This window comes from Pteropus medius, unplaced genomic scaffold (assembly GCF_902729225.1).
Source record: "Pteropus medius unplaced genomic scaffold, Ma_sr-lr_union100, whole genome shotgun sequence".
In the NCBI taxonomy this organism is placed as follows: domain Eukaryota; kingdom Metazoa; phylum Chordata; class Mammalia; order Chiroptera; family Pteropodidae; genus Pteropus; species Pteropus medius.
The window spans coordinates 19592-41615 of NW_024355830.1; the positions used below are offsets into that span (position 1 = coordinate 19592).

The 22024-nt window shown below is 36.4% G+C and overlaps 1 protein-coding gene and 1 pseudogene across 13 annotated transcripts in view; one reads left to right on the forward strand and one right to left on the reverse strand.

Moving 5' to 3' along the window:
- Positions 1-3459: 3459 nt before the first annotated feature.
- DPY19L4 (dpy-19 like 4) overlaps positions 3460-22024 on the forward strand; it is a 63252-nt gene continuing 44687 nt past the window's right edge. The window contains exons 1-9 of one of the 13 annotated variants that reach the window (XM_039859087.1): positions 3547-3614; positions 7225-7291; positions 8060-8170; positions 10043-10139; positions 11495-11624; positions 14013-14137; positions 21046-21136; positions 21399-21520; positions 21632-21777. In XM_039859087.1, coding sequence (XP_039715021.1) covers positions 11621-11624; positions 14013-14137; positions 21046-21136; positions 21399-21520; positions 21632-21777 — 488 coding nt within the window. In that variant the 5' untranslated portion in view covers positions 3547-3614; positions 7225-7291; positions 8060-8170; positions 10043-10139; positions 11495-11620. Of the gene's footprint in view, positions 3655-3753; positions 4198-4438; positions 4627-4715; positions 4784-7224; positions 7292-8059; positions 8180-10042; positions 10140-11369; positions 11625-14012; positions 14138-21045; positions 21137-21398; positions 21521-21631; positions 21778-22024 lie in introns of those variants that run through there. The other 12 variants (XM_039859085.1, XM_039859083.1, XM_039859084.1 and 9 more) reach the window with 12 other exon arrangements.
- On the reverse strand, positions 9859-9977 carry LOC120599923 (uncharacterized; annotated as a pseudogene).

A 22024-nucleotide genomic window follows, 5' to 3' on the forward strand; every position in this document is an offset into this window, starting at 1 on the left:
CTTTTTACATTGAAGAACACATCCAAAGAGAGTATGGTATGAAATTTACCTAAACATGATTTCAGCTGCTTCTGCCATCTACTGGACATGTAGCATGGGCTTTTCAGGGGCCTATTCTGAACCAGAGTGCTTATCCAGGATTCTAACAGGATTTTAAAACTTCATCTATATTTAAATCATATAATCATTGGTAATTTTTGTACTGTATTTAAAAAAGTCATAGTAATTTTCCTTACACATAATTTTTAAACAATTTATTATTTATATTATAATTTAAACATATTTTTAAATGGTCACACATAAATCGTTATGGTGATAAGGCACATTTTGGTGGGAAACATTTTTTTCCCCCCAAAATCACTGTGCCCTTTTGGTTTTAAGAGATCTATAATTTGGAAGTATGATTAGTCCTCACCACAGCAGGTCTAGAGATGCCTGGTAAATCATCTCCTCCAGCTGCTGGTTGACTGAGTAGTCGAGTGGCAGCTTTTTTGACTGCACTACACCCACCCAGGTCTAGCCTGAGCCCTTTGTAGGGTGGGAAAACGGCAGAAGCAATTTCATTTGGCGAGGCTTTGGGAATGACATATTCTTTTCTGAATTGAAGCATTTGAAGCACATGGAGTCCACATGCTATTTAACAGCCTTCCCTATGTCATAAGAAAGAATTAAATCTGTTATTTACATGTGCCTGGAAGGCCTGAGAGTAATTGATGCTCAGGTGGCATCCATAAATAGAGTTGACGAAGTTAGCAAAAACAAGAAAACAAACCAAACCCAAATCAGGATATTCAGTTAAGTGGGAATTTCAGATAACAAATAATATTTAGTATAAGTATGGCCCAAATATTGCATGGGACATATTATACTAAAGTGTCTTAATTTTTTTTCTGGCAACTCTAATTTAATTCAATTCAAATTCACAAATATTTAGAGGTAGGTCCTACGCCCTAAAAGAAAAGAGAAATGATTCTTGGTACAAAGTCGGTAAACTGCATACTAAAATAGAAGCTTTGCCTGGGAAAATCTCAATAATGGGTTATAGTATCAATAATGACTTACTTTATTTATGAGTATTATTTCATATGAGCAATTTGGTCAAAAATCTTTTTTAGGGGATTGTTAACTCCAATAAAACTACTTAAGAAAATGCCCCAAACTGTCTAGTATGTTCAATTCAAAAATCTTTAAATAGAATACACATTGTTTAATGTATCCCACCTGGAAAGATTACATAATCCCAGTTTGCCTCTGTTGGTTTATATAATTGTGTTTTCCCAGTCAGCAGAAAAGAAAGACAAGAGACCCTTATGATGAGTGACAACGGGGCAAATGTATTCAGGAGGCACTGAAGCACAGTTTCAAATGAGGAACAAGTGAGGCCTCCTTGAGGAAGCAACTGGGGGAGAAACTGACATGCACCCTTTATCCCCCTTCCTTTTTTTTGTTTTTACTTAAAAATAGTTGTATTTGTATTCCACAATTTGTTCAAATACTGGTTTCTTTATAAACTTTCTACAGGATTTTTTTTAAACAAATCCTTCACATTGTGTCTTGACTATGACTTATGGAATTTCACGGAAATAGTTCTGTGTGTTCTTATTGTTCAATTTGTATTAAAGGGATGGCAAGTGGTCACATGCAGTCCATGTAGGATTCTAGTATGACATTTAGTAAGTTTTCTGACGTACACCATTCCTTCAATGCTGAAGGTAATGCATCTGTGGAAAGAAGGAATTGGACTGGAAACTGGTTTGCAGAGGTAAAATAATCAAGTTATCACAGGAAGAGACCCTAGGATCATGTGACCACTAGCTATGTGCATTATCATCTGGAAGGAGCTGGTCTTATAGGATTATGGAATGACCTACTGAAAAGTCAGCTATAATACCTGCTGTAATGCAACATCTTGAGCGGTTTGGAGTCTACCTTTTTGGATGAATGATATACTTTGAATAAAAAATGGCCTATTTCCCTCATAACAAAATTACACAGGTTTGGGGATATAATGATAGCCAGTCTCATGATCCTTAGGTGGAGGTTTTAAGGAGTCAAGGGAAAAATGTTTCTGCCAGGATCAAAGTCATAATTCCACTGATTTCTGTCTAAAGATTGGATAATTAGCTCTTCTTTCATATTTCCATTTCATTTTAGGAAGCTATTTCTTCTCTATCCATTACTGTATAGAGCAGGCAAATTTACTGTTCAGTCCATCAGTCACCTTGAGGTGATTGTGAAGGAGCTATAGGAGGAACGCACATCAGCTCAAGACCTTTGACTTGGAAAACAGTGGTCTTCAGTGGCCATTGTATTGTTCTTCCATGAGTTGGAGCACTTGCATTGGGCTCATCTGATGAGGAACATTCTGGTATCTGCAGCCCATGTCCATGCGCTCTGCTCTATCTTGCAGTTTTCTAGGTCCATACATTCTGTTCTCCCTGCTTTGACTCAGGTCTTTTCTGGTTCACTGGTATCCTCTACTGTTTCTAACTACTGGTCCAGTGTTGTTTGACAGCAAGACAAATTTACAGGCAACCAAAGGCATAAGCAGAGTTCTGGAACTGTTTTTGCACAGTATTGAAAACTGAGAGCTGCTCTTCAAACATCCTAAGTTGACAAAGGTGCTGTTAGGAGAATATTGCTGCCTGCTAAGAATGGAACATCCATAATTACTCCATGACGTCACTGAGTTCTTATGCTTTTTTCTCTTGCTCTAAAATGGCATTTTGTTAGTTCCTAAATTTACTTCTACGTATTCCTGATATTTGTCGTAGAATGTTACATGTAATAAAAGTGAAGACATAAGCACTATAAGAAGTTAGAAGTATGGTCCATTGCTCTGGAATATCTAAATGCGTCCTGCCTCCTTCATAGATCATAGTATTAATGTTTTAAAAAAAAATACCATGAAATGAAAATATATTGGTTTAACCAGTTTGGGTAGTTAAAGACACTAAGCTCTAACTACAAGCTTCTTTCTTGTAATGAATGGTCAAGTAGCCTACTGAACCTAAGCGCCAACCCATAATGAGTATTCTGCAGCGCTCCGAAATCTCTCTGAGAATGCAGGCCCCGAGAGGGGTCTCGAGTCCTGGATTCCAGTTCTAGCTCTGACCAGCTTTATGACTAGCACTTCGTTGGACCTCACTTTCCCCTCTGTAAAATGAGGCGGGGATGGGGGCTGCATCTGGAAGGTGTCAGTGGTGGTATTCTCTTAAGTCCATGAGTCCAATCACGCAAGTCGCGGGCAAAGGGCGCTCGCGCGCCCACCTTGGTAACGACGGCGAGGTGAAGGGGCTGCGACGAGACCAGAAGCCTGGTTTCCCCGGGAGGCACGGGCGCGTGGGCGGCGCCTGGGCGTCGAGTCGCCTTCCTGCCCGCGCAGGTCCAGGCGCAGCAGCCAAACGCTCTCGCCGCTCTCCGCTCCGCGCACTCTGGTTCCCGGGCGCGTGCAGGGGGACGCGGTTGGCGGAGGCACCCGAAAGGGGCGGGTCAGGAAGTGGAGGCGCGGCGGCCCGCAGCGGACTTCGGGCTGCAGAGGGCTTTGGCGACACAGAGGGCGGGAGCCGCTGGGGTAACTCCGGCCTCCGCGGAAACGATGGCGGAGGAAGAAGGTGACGGCCCAGGGGTCCAGCGCGCCAACTGTCTCCTGAGGTCTCGGGAAAGAGGGGCGGGGGCGCAAGGGGCCCGGAGGCCTGGATCTGGGAAGCTGCTCGGGGTGGGCTGGAGGGAAAGAGCAGGGCAGCGTGGGGAGGTTTGTGGAGAAATTCAGAAGGAGCGGAGTGAAGAAACCAAAGTTTTGTCGGCGGAAGTGGGAACAAAGGTGGAGCTTAGAGTTGGGAATCGGGTAGGAAGAGCAGCACCTGTGGGGGGTGTGTTTGAGAGGGAGGGCTGTGAGCACGTAATTCAGGGGACGAGGGATATAGTTTGATTCAGAAGATGTAGGTTTAGGTACTGAGTGCGTATTATAAAGTGATAGTTGTTTAACCAGATGCCTCCTTCCGAGTGTGCTCTTTAGGAGGCTGTGGATACTAACAAAAACAGTCCCCAGATTAGAGAAGGCGCATGCCAAGGGACAAAAGAGGCAGGGATTTGAGATTAACATGTAAGGTGAATTGGGAGGGGATGAACGAGCAGAAACTAAAGAAGGCCAAGTTTACTTATATGGTATGGGGAGATGGCAAACGGCTGAGACCTGTAAGTAGTTGAGGGGGAATTGGGAGGCCAGGAGTGCTTGGGGGACGAAAATGGGTCGGGTGGACAAAGTTTTCCATGCCCCCGCAGGGCCAGTGCCAAGAAAATTAATTCATTCAGCAATATTTAGTTATAGAAAATGATAGCTATTGAGAGAAAGATTGGGGAGTTGAGAATAACTTAACTAGTGATAGCTATTCTGAGAAACATTCACGGCATAATAACTTTATGATACCCGTACTAGCTTCACGAAGAGATATATATTGACGGTGACGCTTGACCGAGCAGTTTTCATTTTGGTGCAAAACGTGCCTTTGTACCCTATGAGTGGAGTTTGAATATGATCTACTGAGATTTAAGCCTTACTAAATGAACCAAGAGTGCAAAGGGAGTTTCAAGAATTCAGTGGAAAGCGATTTTAAAAATTCATTTGTAAGAAATGTTTGCTGTTCTCTGACTTGCTGTCCTGTCTCTATGTTCACACTGGCTTCATATTTGCTTTCTCGTCCTTGAATTTTCAGTGTTAAAACTGACCTAAATTTGAGACTCAACCCAAAAACAGCTTCAAAAACAAAACTGTTTGTAGTTGGTAAGGAATAATGTAATTCTATTTGTTGCCTAGGTTTTATCTTTGGTTGCAGTATATTATTTAAGACATTTTTTTGGTATTTTTTCCTTTTCTGACTAATTGTAAATCCACGGATGTAGGTTGATAAAGTAGCTTGTATGTTACTATGAGCACTTTCATGCTTAAGTTAAAGCATAAAAATATTAACACTGCGGTACTGAAAGTCTTTAATATTCTGCATCGTACAAAATGAGAAATTGTTTTAGATTGTAGTTACACATAATTAAATAGATGTGATGTGGAACCAATTAAGAATATATTTGTGAAATTTTACTTATGTGATATAAAATGAAAAAATGATTTTTGGTCGTAGAATTACAAATATTCCAGAGTAATTAAATGCATCTTATATAAGACAAATAATGGATTGCAGGTTAATTAAAATATATTTAATTCAACACATTTTTAAATTCCATAAAAATTTGGCTGCTTACTGTGGTAGGTGCTGGATCTAATTGTCAACAACCAGTGAGTAATTAACTTCTTATTCATTATTATAATAATGCTAATAATGATATTCGTAAGCATGTCTGTGTACCAGGCATTGTTCTGAGTGTTTTACATTTATTTGGCACTTGATACTTTTTTTCAAGACACACGTTATCTTATATTCACTGTACTAAAATTAGATTAAATAGTCTGTTTTACTTGTGTCCACATGTTCTCTATATCCCTTTTTGCTTATCATTTACACTCACTTGGATCCTCTTCATTACCCCACTTTTTTTCTAAGTAAATACTCTTCAGGAATCTCATCTTCCAAAAAACGTCTTCCTTTATGCTACAGAGAGTCAGAGTGTTCATATTTATGCTTTCTGAAAGAAATGTTAGAGCCAAGAAAGAAGTGACAACCTTGAGTAGAGCAGTATTAACACTTAACTTGGAAATTACTATTTGTAGTCTGGATGGACATTTGCAAAGCCTGTTTGTAGTTGTGTTATCTCCTGTGAGGATCATTGGACCAGAAATAGCAGATTGTTTTTGAGGCTATGTTATCATTTTCATTTTGTTTGATTTTTTTTTTTTTGTTTGCAATGCTAAAAAGTAAAATAGTGAAAGGAAACTTGAATTTTATCTTAGAGCTTTCCTATTGGAATTAATAATCCAGTTTTTCCACTGCTTTGGCCTTTGTCACTTATCCACATAGAGGTTCTTGACATCGTTTATCAGTGTTGAAGTTATAAGATCAATATAAAGGAAATAAGGTGAAATTTATGTCAATCAGATTTGTTACTTGGTGACAGGCAAAGAATTAGTTTTAGGAACAGGTTGAAGATATAGGCTAAAATGAATGCTGTATTTCCCAAGTTGTACTTTTTGCTCCCACAATTTTGTGCCACTGAAATCGGCATGTTTTAAAATCAGTGCATGCATTTAGTATGGTAATGTTTTTTCCCCTTGTAAAACTTACTTAATAGTATCTTAAAACGTATGGCATCTTACTTAAGCAAATATAGTATTATAGATCCTTTTTAGAGTATTTATTTGTGTGGTCTTTATCATTGCTAATACAGATTCGTGAGAGATGACTGTTAAGATTTGTATGCTTCATATTATTTGGGAAAATGCAAAAGTTTTGTGTAAGTTGTACTTTTATAATTAAAATCCATTTATGTGCACAGTGAACATTTTATTAAGTCCCTGTAAAGTGACTCATAAAGAATTTTTTTAAAAAAGGAAATGATAGCTTTTTGTAAAGAACACCTTTTATGTGAATATCCTCTTCCCAATTTATCTTAAATGTGTGCCTTTGGAATCTAATGAAAATACCTACCTATCCCTTTGGTCACATACATTTGTTAATTACTTCAGTATATTTGTTAACTTGATTTCTGAAGTTATCCAATTAAGTTTTTTAATCCAGTACTATTAATGTGTTTAACATGCACGTGTACTACTAAGTAAACTTCTTATATTTTTTCCTTGTATTCTTTTTTGATAAAATTAAAAATAATAACTTGCATCTGAAGACTTTATTTGGCTTTACATAAATCTTCATTCTTGTCGACTGCTTCTAACTTTTGCTTTAACCCATAGAAGAAGAATGTTAAAAGGGCATCACGAGAAGGGCTATAATAGTATTTATTAGTTGACCCATATTTGCATGCAAAAAACTCCTCAAAATTCACAGTATAGTTTTTCTAATGTCATTTTCTAATTATTCGGTGGCTTCACTACGTAACATGACTACACAATAATTGATGGTATCGAAATGGTAAACAATTGACTACATATACAATTTTTTTTCTCACTGTGCCAGTTTTAAAGATATTTTGGCAAACATAAATTTGCTTTGAAGCTATTTTAAAATTTATTCATTTTCTACAGTACAGTTAGAGAACAATTTAACCGATCAGCAGCAGTAGCTGATTCATTTCTCCTTTTTTGACTCCTCTTGTTAGGCTCATATTTCATAGCGTAAAGTCATCCCTAAGAGAAAAGAAAAAACTCTACTTCTTTAAGGAGGAGGTAAATTCTTGTACCACCTTATAAACTTAACAGGACTCTGTACCTACACAACAGCAAAACCTACCCCATAGGATAATTAATTCTAGGGAAGAAAAGTAGGTAAAGACTGAATATAGTAAATTCCTGTTCAGTTTGGAATTTAGTTTACTAATTTGAAGGTACTTTTGCATTACATTTTTTATTGGATATATAAAGGGTAGATAGTCTAATATTGGGAAATTTTTTGAGATCTTCCAAATATAGGGATATTTATAGGTTCAGCCTATTTTATAATACATAAATCTATATGACTATTGAATGATAATGATACTACAGTGCTGTGGAATTGTGCAGAACTTTCAGGATTGTTTATAGTTTTATGATTAATGCATTATATATTTTGATTAAAATAATTATGAATTATGTATTTGATACTCAGATAACTAGACTAATAAGCTAATTCATTGTATAACACTTTGTTCCCCAGTCATTCTGGAAAAGACTTTATTCTGGGATATTTTGAAAATAGCATCAGCTCAGGAGAAGAGCTCATTGGTTTATCAATAGGACTCTGAAAGCACAAGCATAGGTTGGAGGTGGAAACTATATTGTCTTCTTGTTTGTAGGAAAGAGAGTTTTAAGGGGAGTGTTAAATTAATTATGAAAAAAGTTATCTTTATACTAAGAGATCTTTGTGTGACTTTTGCCTTAGCATAATAAAAGTTCATAATTCAGGATATAGACAGAATAATTTGATACATGTTGCAATAACTTTTCAAATATTTTAAGGATCAGCTATAGAACTGCGCCAAAGAAAAAAGCCAAAGTCTTCAGAAAATAAAGAATCTGCCAAAGAAGAGAAAATCAGTGAGACTCCAGTTCCTGAAAGAGCTCCAAAACGTAAGTTAGGTAGATCTGGAGTTTTTGTGCTACTACAAAAATAGTTATGCTATGTAGTGTATTTTATAGTAACTTTTTAAATGTATAAACATTTTTAATCATGGTGTGATATCAGTCTACTTTCATTAGATTTTGCTGTAGAACGACCCCTAAATCTCACTCATTTACAACAGACATTTATTTCTGATTAACATTACATATCGTGCCTTCAGGTTGGCTGGTGTAACTTCATGTGTCACAAAAGAATAGCCTCTATATGGGACATGTTTTTCTTGTGGCCGAGAAAAAGAGCAGGAGAGCAGGCAGTCATGCAGGGCCTCTTAAAGTTTCTACTGAACTGGTACATTGTTACTTATACTCATTCTGTTGGCCCAACCCAGTCATATAAGTAATCCAGATAATGGGATGGAGAAGTATACTCTGACTACAGGGAAGCATTGCAGGTCACATGCTAGGGGGCAGGGATGAGTAATCTTTTTATAGGAAAGGACAAAATATTTGGGAATAATAATCACAGTCTACCATATTCCATCTTTTTAGTCATAAAAATTTTCTCTCCCTCAGATGAAATATATTTGCTACCTCCTCTACACCAAGGAAGAAACTCAGTCTTATCTCTAATCATGGCATCAGTCTTTAAGCCCAAGGTCTTTTTATCTACATCTGGGTCAGCTATGACTCAGAGACCTATAAATTAAAAGAAGTTATCTGCTCTGTGTCAGGGATCCCCAAGACCACCCCCATTTTCTGAAATTAGCTAGAAGGACTAATGGGTGTCAAATTAGAATCGTATTCACAGCTATGATTTATTACAGTGAATAATACAAAACAAATTCAGCAAAGGGAAAAGGCTTATGGGCTGAAGTCTACAAGAAACTAGGCACAAGCTTCCAAGATTCCTCTCCAAATGGCATCACACAGGAAGGACTTAATTCTTTCAGCATCAGAGTGTGATGTTTATAGTTTTGTCTACCAGGGAAGCTCATTAGTGACTCTGCACAGGGTTTTTGTTGGTGGCTGGTCATGTAACTTCTGCCTACCATCTACCAAAATTCTAGTGTCCCAGGAGGAAAGCAGTAGCATGAACCACATTGTACAAACAAAGAAGGCAGAGTAAACCACTTGTCAGTTAGCGAATGGTGGGAACCCTCCTGAAATCCAAGTCTCAAATGCCAACCAAGAGCCTACCTTGCAAGCAGGCCTTTCTTAGCAAAGCAGTTGCACTTCTGCACGTGCCCCCTTTCTCATTATACATTGTTGGATAGGGACAGGATAACCAAAATAAATGCTTTCATTCAGAAAGAGGAAGAGTGAGAGACATACATCAGCCACTGGTCCATAGCAGTTCTGATACTGTAGTAGATAAATAAGAGGTCTTCTTACCTACGGGTAGGGAATGTTTCTTGATTAGGCCCCAATTGTTTTCCTTGGAAGTAGTTTCCCAGTTCATTGTTCTTGGCTCCACCCTGTAGAGGTCCTTCTATTTCCATTATCCTTCTGAACCATATCTGAACAGCTTTCTTAAATTGCTTCCTACCCATACAAAGTTGAGCACCCATTTATGTATATTTACTCAAATAAGATAAAGACAGTAGGTCATCTCCAGATCTAATTGAGGGACTAGCAGCAAGAAAACTTTTTGGAAGCTGGAAAAATAATCTATATTATGCTATGACAAAACGTTTGTGTGTCTACATCACCTAGTATTCTGAAATGGTCTCCCATCCAAGTACTAACCAGGCCCAACTCTGCTTAGCTTCCAAGATCAGACGAGATCGGGCACGTTCAGGGTGGCATGGCCGTAGACTGACAAAACGTTTATAAAACTTCTGAGTGAATAGTTGTAATTTTAATACTAATTTTTTATTTTAGGTAACAAGATTGCAAAACAATGTGACTAAAGTGCCTTGATTATCAGCTGCATTTGATTACAGGAAAGAGATGTGTTTAGAACAGAATTGGCCTACTTGTAAGTAGGAATGAAGAGGAAAATAGAAAATCCAAAATTTCTGGGACTTACAGTGTTGAAGTGAGAACTTTTTTTTTAACTAGTCAGAAATTAAAATTGAGAAATACTTTGAATAAGAAAGGCCGATTCAGGTGAATTCTCAGGGCAGTAACCAAATCAAGGGCATGGCTGTCACATAGTTTATTAAAGTGTATAAATGAATTAAGGTAGTTCCTAGTAAGTTCTTATAGTAGGACAAAGCACTTAGGGGAAAAGGACAAAGAATGTGGTCCCACAAAAATTAGATAAGCTCAAAATACATGTTAAATCTTTAAAAGAGGCATATCTAGGAAAACAATTATGAGTATAGTTATTGGAATATGGAGCTGACTGGAATCAAATAAGTAAAAAGCCTACAGAATTATTCTTTGCAGAAATGAGTGATTTAATTTTAAATTAAGGTATAATTAACATAAAATAAAATGCACAGACTGTAGGTGATAAATGAGTTTAGCCATTTGAATACAGCTGAAATAAGATAGAGAACATTTCCATTATCCCAGAAAGTTCCTTTGTATCTCTTTTCAGTAGATTTCCTCTGTACCCCACAAGACAACCACTCTTCTTATATTTTTCAATATCGATTAACTTTGCATGTCTAGAATTTCATTTAAATGGAATCATACAACAAGTATGCTTTTGTGTCTAGATTCTTTCACTTAGCTCAGTATGTTATCCGGTATAATGATTTTGAGATTCATTTTTGTTGGTGTAATTGTTTATCCCTTTTTTTTGTTGGACATTTGAGCAGTTTCCAGTATTTACTTTTTATGAATAAGGCTGCTATGAACATATACAAATCCTTTCGTGGACATCTGTTTTTATATCTCTTAGGTAAATACCTAGAGAATTGCAAGCTAAGCTTTTGAGAGAGATGTACTATCAAAAGAACTGCCAGCCTAGATTTAGAAGGACACAGCTATCGAGGTCTTAAAATGATGTTTGAGTCTATATTCTATATGCAGGAAGCAAGCTGAGGAAGCTGCTCTTAGGGTATCTTTCATGAGGAGGAGTGAGTGTTCTGCTTTTGGGAGGGAAGTGAATATTTGTGATTAATGAAGCAGATTCTGCTGGAACCTTTTCTTCTACCCAAATGTTTGCTCTCTTCCCTAAAAGTGGATTATGCATTCCTTCCCATTGCTATGTGATTTGGAGCACCCCTCTGAAACAGGGTATACTTCCCTACCCCAGTGTCGGGTTTATCAATGTGACTTGCTGGGCCAATGGAATATGACTGGAAGTAGCAGTGTACTACTACTGACCAGAAGCTGTAAGAGGCTGATTTTGCCTGTTTTCCTCTTTTCTTCTGTCGTGAGAACATGTCTCAAGTAAGGATTGATCCCAATCTGGAACTCTGAAGAAGATACAAGGAGAGCCAGAGCTAATTTGAAGTCTGGAATTGAGTGGAGAGTTACCGCTTAACTCTGAAACCTACAAGTAACATGAGTGAGAAATAAACCTTTGTTTTTTAAGCCACCGATAGTTTGGGGTCACATTTTTATCACAACAAAGCTAACTAATAGAGTAATCTTTTAAAGCATTTGGGAAATGAGTATAAAAAATGTAATTAAACAATCCAGATATAACAACTATGAAATAGTATTTTAACTCTTGGGAAATGAGTATAAAAAATATAATTAAACAATCCAGATATAACAACTATGGAATAGTATTTTAACTCTGACTACAAAAACATATTTTCAGGCCAGAAAATGTGGAAAATAGAGAAAAGTATAATAAAGATAAAATATATGCATAATTCCAGTAGATATAGCTACTCTTAAAATTTTGGCAAGTATTGTATATTTTTTAATGTACTTGTACTATTTTTTACTTTTTGTGAGATCAACTTCTACATTTCTTAATGTGTCACTAGCTTTTCCTGCGCTTTAAAGATTACTTAACTGTGCCCTATACCATTGATACTGTATTTATGTATTTTTGTGCATGATCAGCATTTTACAAATGAAGGGACTGGAGCACAGAGAATTTATCTGATTAGGCTGGTTTATGACTAACATAACTTAGAAGTCAGATCCTTTTCAGTTTTCCAATTAAAATGATAATTTTTTTAAGACTGTAAAAACATTAAGGTCCAGAGGCCCAGAGCTTCTTTATTTTCTCTAAAATATATCTACTTATGTCAAATACTGATAGCTTAATTCCATCTTTTACTCTTTATAAAAAATTTTCAGAAACAAAATATTTGATATTAAGGTAAGGCATTTATATACAGATATTCCTAAACTTACAAGGAGGTTACCTCCTGATAAACCCATCGTAAGTTGAAAGCATCCTAAGTTGAAAATGCATTTAAACTACACGGTAGAATGTCAGTTGTTTACCATTGTGATCATTTGCGAGACTGGGAGCTGTGGCTGTCTGCTGCTGCCTAGCATCACAGAGTATTATACCATATACCACTAGCTGGGGAAAAGATCAGAATTCAAAATTTGAAGTACAGTTTCTACTGAATGCATATCATAAAGTCAAGAAGTTGTAAGTAGAAATGCTATAGATCAGGTACCATCTGTATAAGATTTGGTTGAATATATTTTTATAACAGCCCCTAATAATTAGGATTGATTTGCCACTGTCTAAGACTTAATGGAAAAAAAAACAGGAAAAGATCCATGTTTAGAAGCCTTGAATTACATTTGCCAAACTGACACCACACATGAGTTTTCTTATTTGTTTTTTTTACTGAATTCTATGTGCCAGGATGCTTTACACATGCTATTGGAAAGAGTAATTTTAAAACAGCTGTATCATACTTACACTAATATTTATTAGGTAATGTTTTTCAAGCATTTTGAATATAGTTCATATTAATATAGCTAGTCTTTAATGTCTCTAATATGCTATGCAAACTAATATTTATGAAATAATGTTTTGAAAATAACTAAGATTTTAGTTTAGCTAAACTAATAAATTGACAAGTTGATTTTTACAAACTTTCAGTTATCCGGTAACAGAACACTGTGCTTTGGGCCCCTAGGCTTATGCTTATTATTAATCTTAATAGCTATAGCAGGACTAAATCATCCTGTGTGTAGAAAATCCAAATGTGTTTTATGTTATTTCATCAAGAGGTAGTTATATATAACAGTTGTATATGATGTTTTAAATACATAATCATCAAAAGCCATTGAATTGTATACTTCAAACGGTTGTAGTTTATAGTATGTAAATTATTCTTTAATAAAGAAAAAATTCCTTGATAAAGGAAAATATCAGTAGTAATTCCGAATGAACCTGTATTTTTTTCTTTAGATATTTGCTAGTATATTTCTTTTTTAAATTAATAGGCTTTAATTGTAAAAATATTTTTTATTTATAGAAGAATTGAACAGATAGTACAGTCCGCATGTTACTACCACCTCACACACAGTTTTCCAAATTCATGAATCGATATTGACACATTATTTTAAACTGAAGTGTGTATTTTATTTGGATTTTTTTGGTTTTTACCTAAAGTTCTTTTTCCTGTTCCAGAATCCCATTCAGGATATATTACATTTAGTTGCCATGTCTCCTTAGAATCCTCTTGGCTGTGACAGTTTCGTAGGCTTTCTTTGTTTTTGAGGGTCTTCACAGTTTTGAGGAATACTCGTTAAGTATATTGTAAGATGCCTCTCTATTGGAATTTGCTGTTTTTCTCATGAATAGATTAGGATTATAAATTTGGGGGAGGAATACCACAGAGTTAGAATTCCATTTTCATCACATCATATGAAGGGTATATATTAACCTTTGATTACTTTTCCTTTTAATAGAAATGCATAAATATAAATATTTGATCTACATCTGATTACTTTTAATATGCTTTTTCAGACGTATTATTTCAGCGCTTTGCAAAGATTTTCATTGGCTGTCTTGCAGCAGTTACTAGTGGTATGATGTATGCTCTCTATTTGTCAGCATACCATGAACGGAAATTCTGGTTTTCAAACAGGCAGGTAAGAAGAAAGACTTCTGAGCATGTGAAAATTGTTTTAGTATTTAATATTAATTTAGGTAATGTGCTTTCTAAGGAGCCAAAATAGATGTGCGTTATATATGACAAATGCTTTCTTATTTACAGCCGTTTAGAAACAAAATGGTGTAGAAGCTGTTTTGAGAACACAGTCATAGTATCAACCTTGAAAATTTTAATAGAATGTATTCAAGGCCATAAAATAACTATGAGGGTGCTTTCCTTCGTGCAATTAATTTATCAGGGACTTTTGATGACAGTGAAATGGTATGGAGTTTAATCAGCTTTTTAGTGGTTTTGATAGTTTACATTTCAGAAACAATCTGCGTAAATTCCAGCATCAAAATATATTAATTTTTAGATTATGTGATTAGAATGTTTTGGGGTGGGTGAAAATGATTAACAGGCATAGCGGTATTCAGATGTTGCCTCATATTAGTATGTTTAATGTTGGGTTTTAAATCATGTATATTCCACGACTCTTTAGTCACTGTAATTATATTCATAGTTTATTTGGCCTTTGATAAGTTTGTTTTAAACTTACTTTCATAATCAGATTTAATGTGTATTAACAAAGTTCACAGTGTTACTACTTGACTCTAAACGGTTTTCTTTTAGCCCAAACTGTTTAGTTATTGTTCTTACTTTTGAGCAAGTAGTTAAGCTGACTAAATGTTTTTAAGCCATTGATTTACCTAGCACCACCAAAACATTTAACTGAATATATTGGTTTGACAAAAGCTATTACTGTAGCATATCTTATTTCCTTAAAAATGTTATCCAGATAAACTCTTGGTAGTTCCCAAACTGAATATACAATAAAATCATCTGGGGAGCTTTCAAAAAATGACTTCCCTCACAGATTCATAGTTCAGGGTGAGGGAGTGACTGGAATCATTATTTCAAAAAATAATTGTAAGCAATTTTGTTGTGTGGGCAAAATTGAGAGCAACCGGAGATTTGGAAATACAGAAGGCATTCCTCATGAACCTTGTTTTTCATAGCATTATGAGCAAGGAGCATTGGTGTCATCTGGGAGCTTTTTCAGAACTTCAGATTCTTTCAGTTCCTACTTTATAATTGAATCTACATTTTAATAAGATCTCTAAGAATTTCATATGCACATTAAATTTGAGAAACACTGATTAAGAGTTTACGTCTTTGAAACCTTAGAAAGAAACAAATCTGTTTCTATTCATAAAAAAATCCTTTTAAGGAAATTTATTTAGATTAATAAGCTGTAAATGAGAAAAAAAGGGTTCACTGATCAAATATAACTGAGAAAGACATCCTCCTGGAGATTGATGATGCATAATGTATACTGAAATTCTGAAAAGTCTTTCAATAAAGAAACCTATTTAACTTTCTTTAATCCAGCCTTTCACACAGGCTATTTGACTATAGAATTCGTTTTCGGTAACATCCATTTATAACTTAGGAAGTTCTGTTGATCAAACTTTGTGAAAACTACTCTGATATCTTTTGTTTTTGTATTGATAAATATTATGCATGAATAAGTTTCTTTTAAAAATACAGATTTAAAAATATTTCGTCTTTCCACCTTCCTCCCCTTTGGCAACCATCGGCTTGTTCTTTATGTGGGTCTGTTTCTGTTCTGTTTTGTTTATTCATTTGTTTTTTTAGAGTCCACATATAGGTGAAATCATATGGTATTTTTCTTTCTCTGTCTGACCTGTTACACTTAGCATAATTTCCTCTAGGTCCACCTATGTTGTTGTAAATTGCAAGATTTTACTCTTTTTTATTACTGAATATTCTGTTGTATGTATGTGTACGTATATCTCACATCTTCTTTAACCATTCACTTATTGATGAACATCTAGGTTACTACCATATCTTGGCTACTTCTAATAATGCTGCAGTGAACTTGGGTGCATATATCTTTTCAAATTATTGTTTTTTTTTCTCTTCAAATAAATACCCAGAAGTAGAATTGCTGAATTGTATGGCAGCTCTATTTTTAATTTTTTGAGGAATCTCCATTCTGTTTTCCACAGTGACTGCACTAATTTACATTCCCACCAACAGTGTATGAGGATTCCCTTTTCTTCACATCTTTGCCAGCACTTGTTATTTGTTGATTTATTGATGATAGCCATTCTGACAGGTGTGAGATGATACCTCACTGTGGTTTTAATTTGCATTTTCATTATGATTAATGATGTTGAGCATCTTTTCATATGTCTCTTGGTCATCTGTATGTCCTCTTTGGAGAAATGTATTCAGGTCCTCTGCCCTTGTTTTTTTTTTTAATTTGTGAGAGATTTTATAATTTAAATTTTTAATAAAATTTGTGAGGGATTTTATTTTTTTAATAAACTCTTGGTTTCTTTTTTTAATTATTTCTTTTTAATTTAGAGTTGTCATACAATATTATATTAGTTTTAGGTGTGCAACAGTGATTAGACATTTATATAACTTAACAAAATGATCACCCTGATAAATCTAGTACTCCTCTGACACCATAGATAGTTATTACAATATTATTGACTATGCTGTGCATTATATCCCCATGACTTTTGTAATTACCAATTTGTACTTCTTAATCCCTTCCCCTTTTACACCCATCCTCCCAACCCCCCTCCCATCTGGCAACCATGAAAATTTCTCTCTATCTATGCGTTTGTTTCTGTTCTGTTTATTTGTTTGTTTGTTTTGTTCTTTAGATTCTGCATGGAAGTGAAATCATGTGGCATTTGTCGTTCTTTGTCTTACTCCACTCAGCTCAATACCCTCTAGGTCCATCCATGTCATTGCAAAATTTCATTCTTTTTATAAGCACCACGCTCTAACCAACTGAGCTAACCAGACAGCCATAAGATTTCATTCTTTAAAAAAATTTTTTTTTATGGCTAAGTAATAGTCTGTTGTGTAAATGTACCACTTCTTTTTTATCCATTCATCCATTGATGGACATCCAGGTAGCCTTCATATTCTGATCATTGTAAATAATGCTGCAGAGAACATATGGATGCATATGTCCCTTCAAAATAGTGTTTTGGGTTTCTTTGGATAAATCCACAAAAGTGGGGATTACTGGGTTCTTCTTTGTCTCTGTTACAGCCTTTGTTTTAAAGTCTATTTTGTCTGGTATAAGTATTGCTACCCCAGCTTTTTTGTTTCTATTTCCATGAAACATCTTTTTCTATCCGTCAGCCTTTAGTCTGTGTGTGTCTTTTAATCTGAAGTGAGTCTCATATAGCTAGCATGTGTAAGGGTCTTGATTTCTTATCCAATTCATCCACTCTGTTTTGATTGGAGCATTTAATTCATTTACATTTAAAGTAATTGTTGCTAGATATATAGTTATTGCCATTGTATTCACATCTTTTTTCTTTTTCTTCTTAAAAGTCCTTCTAACATTTCTTGTAATACTGGTTTGATGGTGATGAACTCCTTTAGCTTTTTCTTGTCTGGGAAGCTCTTTATCTGTCCTTTGATTCTGAATGATAGCTTTGGTGAGTGATCTTGGTTGTAGATCATTGCTTTTCATCACTTTGAATATTTTGTGCCAATCCCTTCTGGCCTGCAAAATCAGCTGACAATCTTATGGGAGCTCCCTTGTAGGTAACTAATTGCTTTTCTTTTGCTGCTTTTAAGATTCCCTTTGTCTTTAACCTTTGGCATTTTAATTAAGATATGTCTTGTTGGCCTCTTTTGAGTTCATCTTATTTGGGACTCTGCATTTCATGAGCTTGTATGTCTTTTTCCTTCATCAGATTAGGGATGTTTTCTGTCATTTTTTCTTCAAATACATTTTCAGGTTTCTTTGCTCTCTGTTCTCCTGGTATCCCTATGATGCGAATGTTGTGATGCTTGATGTTGTTCCAGAAGCCCCTTAAACTAGCCTCATTTTTTTTGTTGTTGTTGTTGTTGCTGCTTTTGTTGGTTGGGTGTTTTCTGCTACCTTATCATCAAAATTGCTGATTCCCTCTAATGTGTCCATCATTTGAGTTATTGTATTCTTCATTTATGACTGGTTCTTTTTTATATTTTCTATCTCCATTTTTATGTTTACTATCTCTTGTTGAAGTTCTCACTAATTTCATTGAGCATCCTTATGACTAGTGATTTGAACTCTGTGTCTGGTAGATTGCTTGTGTCCATTTTGTTTACTTCTTTTTTTGGAGCTTTGTTCTGTTCTTTCATGTGGGATATGTTTCATTGTATTCCCATTTGGGCTGCCTCCCTGTGTTTGTTTCTATGTACTGGGTAGAGCTGCTGTGTCTCCCAGTCTTGGTAGGTGTCCTGTGGGGCCCAGTGGCACAGTCTTCCCTGGTCACCTGAGCTGGGTGCTTCACATGTGTTTCTTGTATGGATTTTGTGTGCCCTCCCGTTGTAGTTGAGCCTTGGTTGCTGTTTGCATGTTAGTGGGAGGGATTGACCCTCAGGCTGATTGGTTGTAAGGACTAGGTGGTGAAGGGCTTACTCTATGGAGCAGGATTTTAGTAGGGCTCTGGTGCCTGCCCAGTCTTGCCTTTTGGGTGTGTTGTTTTCAGATGCAGCCCCAAGTGGTGCTTCATCTCCTGTCAAAGCTGGCCACTGGGCTTGCTGGCTCCCGGTCCTCTTAGGAGGGGCCCCATTACAGGACAAGTTCAGGCGCAGCCTGTGCACTGTCTGGGGCCACCTGGCAAGAGTCAGCAAGCAGATGGTCACCACCCGTGCTGGGCTTAGAGGTGCCTTAAGAGGCCAAGATGCAAATCGAGGCTGGCTGCCTCTAGTGCCAGGCTTGGGGCCACTCAGCTAGAGGTACAGGGCTCGCCCAGGTGAGATGCTGCTTGTTATGGTTTTGTGAACCTTTAAGAGATTTTAGGAAAATCCGTAGCATGAACCAAGAGAGGCCATTTGTATGGAAAAGCCACTGGACGCAGCTTAGGTGGGTCTGCAAGTTTGGAGGGGTGGGGTCTTAGGGTATCACCTGGGTGGAGCAACCAGTGTTAGCCAGGTGGTGAAGACTCAGATGTGATGGCCTCCCACATCTGCACACCAGGACAAGGAGGGCTCAACAAAGCAATATGGATTCTGCCTGCACTTCTCTCTATGAGAAAGCTGTCCCTTCAGTCCTTGCCTTGAAGCAAGATAATTCTGTTCCTCCCAGTATGTCCCTGGCATTTTTTTGAGCAGCTGCCCCAGCTCTGACGCTCAGAGTGTGTCCATCAGTGAGTAAGACCGTGCAGGGGCCCTTTAAGAGGAACATTTGCAATTCTCACAGCCCTTCATCTTCCTCAGCCACAATCCTTGCAGTTTTTCATAGCCAGAGGTTGTAGGGACTTCTCCTCCTGGCACTGGAATCCTAGACTGGGAAGACTGGCCGTGGCTGTTATCATTTGCTCCTTGGGAAGGGAGAGGGCTCTCCACAGCCAAGATATACCTCTGGATTCTCAACCACCATATGAGATCGTGGGACCAGCCTATTTTGCTCTCTGCCCCTCCTACCAGCCTCCAGGGGACCTCTTATGTATATCCCCAGTTGTAGGACTTCTGTTCAGTCAGACCTCAGGCAACTCCCAATAATTTTAATGTGGTCCAGAAAGGAGGCAAGCCATCTTAATGAGAAGTCCTCTTTGAATTCTTTATCAGGCAGTTTGCTTATCTCCATTTCCTTAGGGTTTTTTTTCTTTAGATCTTTTTTGTTCCTTTATAAGTCTTCTGTCTTTTCATTTTATTTGACTTTTATTTGTGTTTGTTTTTATGAATTAAAGAAAATACCTATCTCAGTCTTTAGAAAGTGGCCTTATGTAGAAGTGACATCTATGTAGGCTGTGTATGCTGGATTATTTTGGCTGGCTGGTAGGAGCCAGTCGTGTGCTTATGGTGTCTGTGGTGTCAGGGCGTTGTCATGATGAGCTGGAGTGGCAAGTGTATTTATTGATGCCCTATTGATACTGCTTGCTTCCTTTGTCTGGGGCTGAAATGGGTTTGGGCAATGTGTCCAGGAACACATTGCAGCGAACTTGCAGGTAGGCCAGAACACTTGGATGGAGCCCCCAACCACTCTAAGGAGGTGGAGGGGAAGGTAAACAAGGGCACTTACCAGCACCTCCAACCCCAAGAATTCCTGCAGCTCTGGAGGGCTCCCATGGTTTCTCAGGCTTCTCTATTCAATCTCTTGTTGTTCAGAAGCTTTTTGTTCAGCCCTCAGCTGCCTTGAAGAAGTAATTGATCTCTATATACGTGTATCTTTGAGTTGTTTATAGGATGGGACAAATTCATTGTCTTTCTATGCCGCCGCTCTCTTGGACCTCTCTAAAAGATTATAGATTTATGAAAGTCTGATTCAGCAGAACAAGCACACGGTTTCTTAATGTTTTTGACTACCTATATGTCGGGTTTTATATAGCCTAAATTTCAGAATTTTAAGATTTACTTATGTTTCTGGAAGTTCATTTGAAAAGCACTGATTTTGTATATGATGCTCTTGAAAAGTACTAAGTAACAGCTTGCTGTTTTGTATACACAGGGAAGTGGAATAGTAATAGAAAATGCTACTTCTTAAACTTACTTTCTTCTTAGGGACTAATAACACCGCAAGCATCTTTTATTACCTTCCTTATTATTCTTGCTATCCTTAGGGCATTTCTTTTGGTTTTTCTTCTAGAATTTCCTTATATATTTTGAGTATAGAGTAAGAAAGTGGTCCAATTATAAATGACTTGTGAGTTACAATCCATTTTAAACCTTAGATGTTTTATTAAAATGATTGCCAGATTATTATATTTAATATGGCCACTAGTAATGGAAGGAAAATTCAAACATATCTTGGAATATAAGGATAAGTAAATAGCATTAGTGTAGAAGATAAGGAGAGAGAATGAAGATAGCAGTTCAAATTTAGGACACTGGCATTTAAATAATTATATTTTCTTTTAGGAGCTTGAACGGGAAATCACATTTCAGGGTGACAGTGCCATTTATTATTCTTATTATAAAGATATGTTAAAGGCGCCTTCATTTGAAAGAGGTATGATAACCACATTTGTATTTTTAATAATAATATTTTTCTAAAATTATACGTGCTATTTAGGAGCCCTTGAATGTGGAGATTTGTCTCAGAATATAGGTATGCTCTTTCTTGTACATAATAAAATAATTGGAAAAAATGAGACACAGTATTTTGAGATTTTTTTTGATAATAATTTAAAATATTTATGACCTCTGAATGACATGCTTAATTATTGTAAAAGCAGAATAAATAAATTAGAGGAAAAATTTTCTGTCTTTAGGTGTTTATGAACTGACACATAATAATAATACTGTATCTCTGAAGACCATAAATGCAGTGCAGCAAATGTCTCTATATCCAGAACTTATCGCCAGCGTTTTATATCAAGCAACTGGTAGCAATGTATGTGTTTTTCTTTTTACTATAATAGTTATTTTCTCATATACCTATAAATCCTCAAAATTATTTAATGTCATCCTATTATCTCCTTCTCTCTCTCTTTTTTTCAATTAGGAGATTATTGAGCCAGTATATTTCTATATTGGTATTGTTTTTGGATTGCAAGGAATATATGTTGCTGCTTTATTTGTTACAAGTTGGCTTATGAGTGGAACTTGGCTAGCAGGAATGCTTACTGTGTCATGGTTCATTATTAACAGGTAAGAAAGATGTTTTTAATTAAGTTTTACAATTTTTTGTGACTGTTGTAGTCACTTGTAACTCCCATGCCCCCTCCCCCGCAGATATTCTACACACTAATCCCCACTCTGGGAATTTGATGAGATACCATTCTTGTGATTATGTTACGTCATATGGCATAGTTGACCTTAAAATAGGATTACCTGGTGGCCCTGATCTAATCTTATAAGCTCTTAAAAATAAAAGTGGAGAGCTTTTTTCAACTGA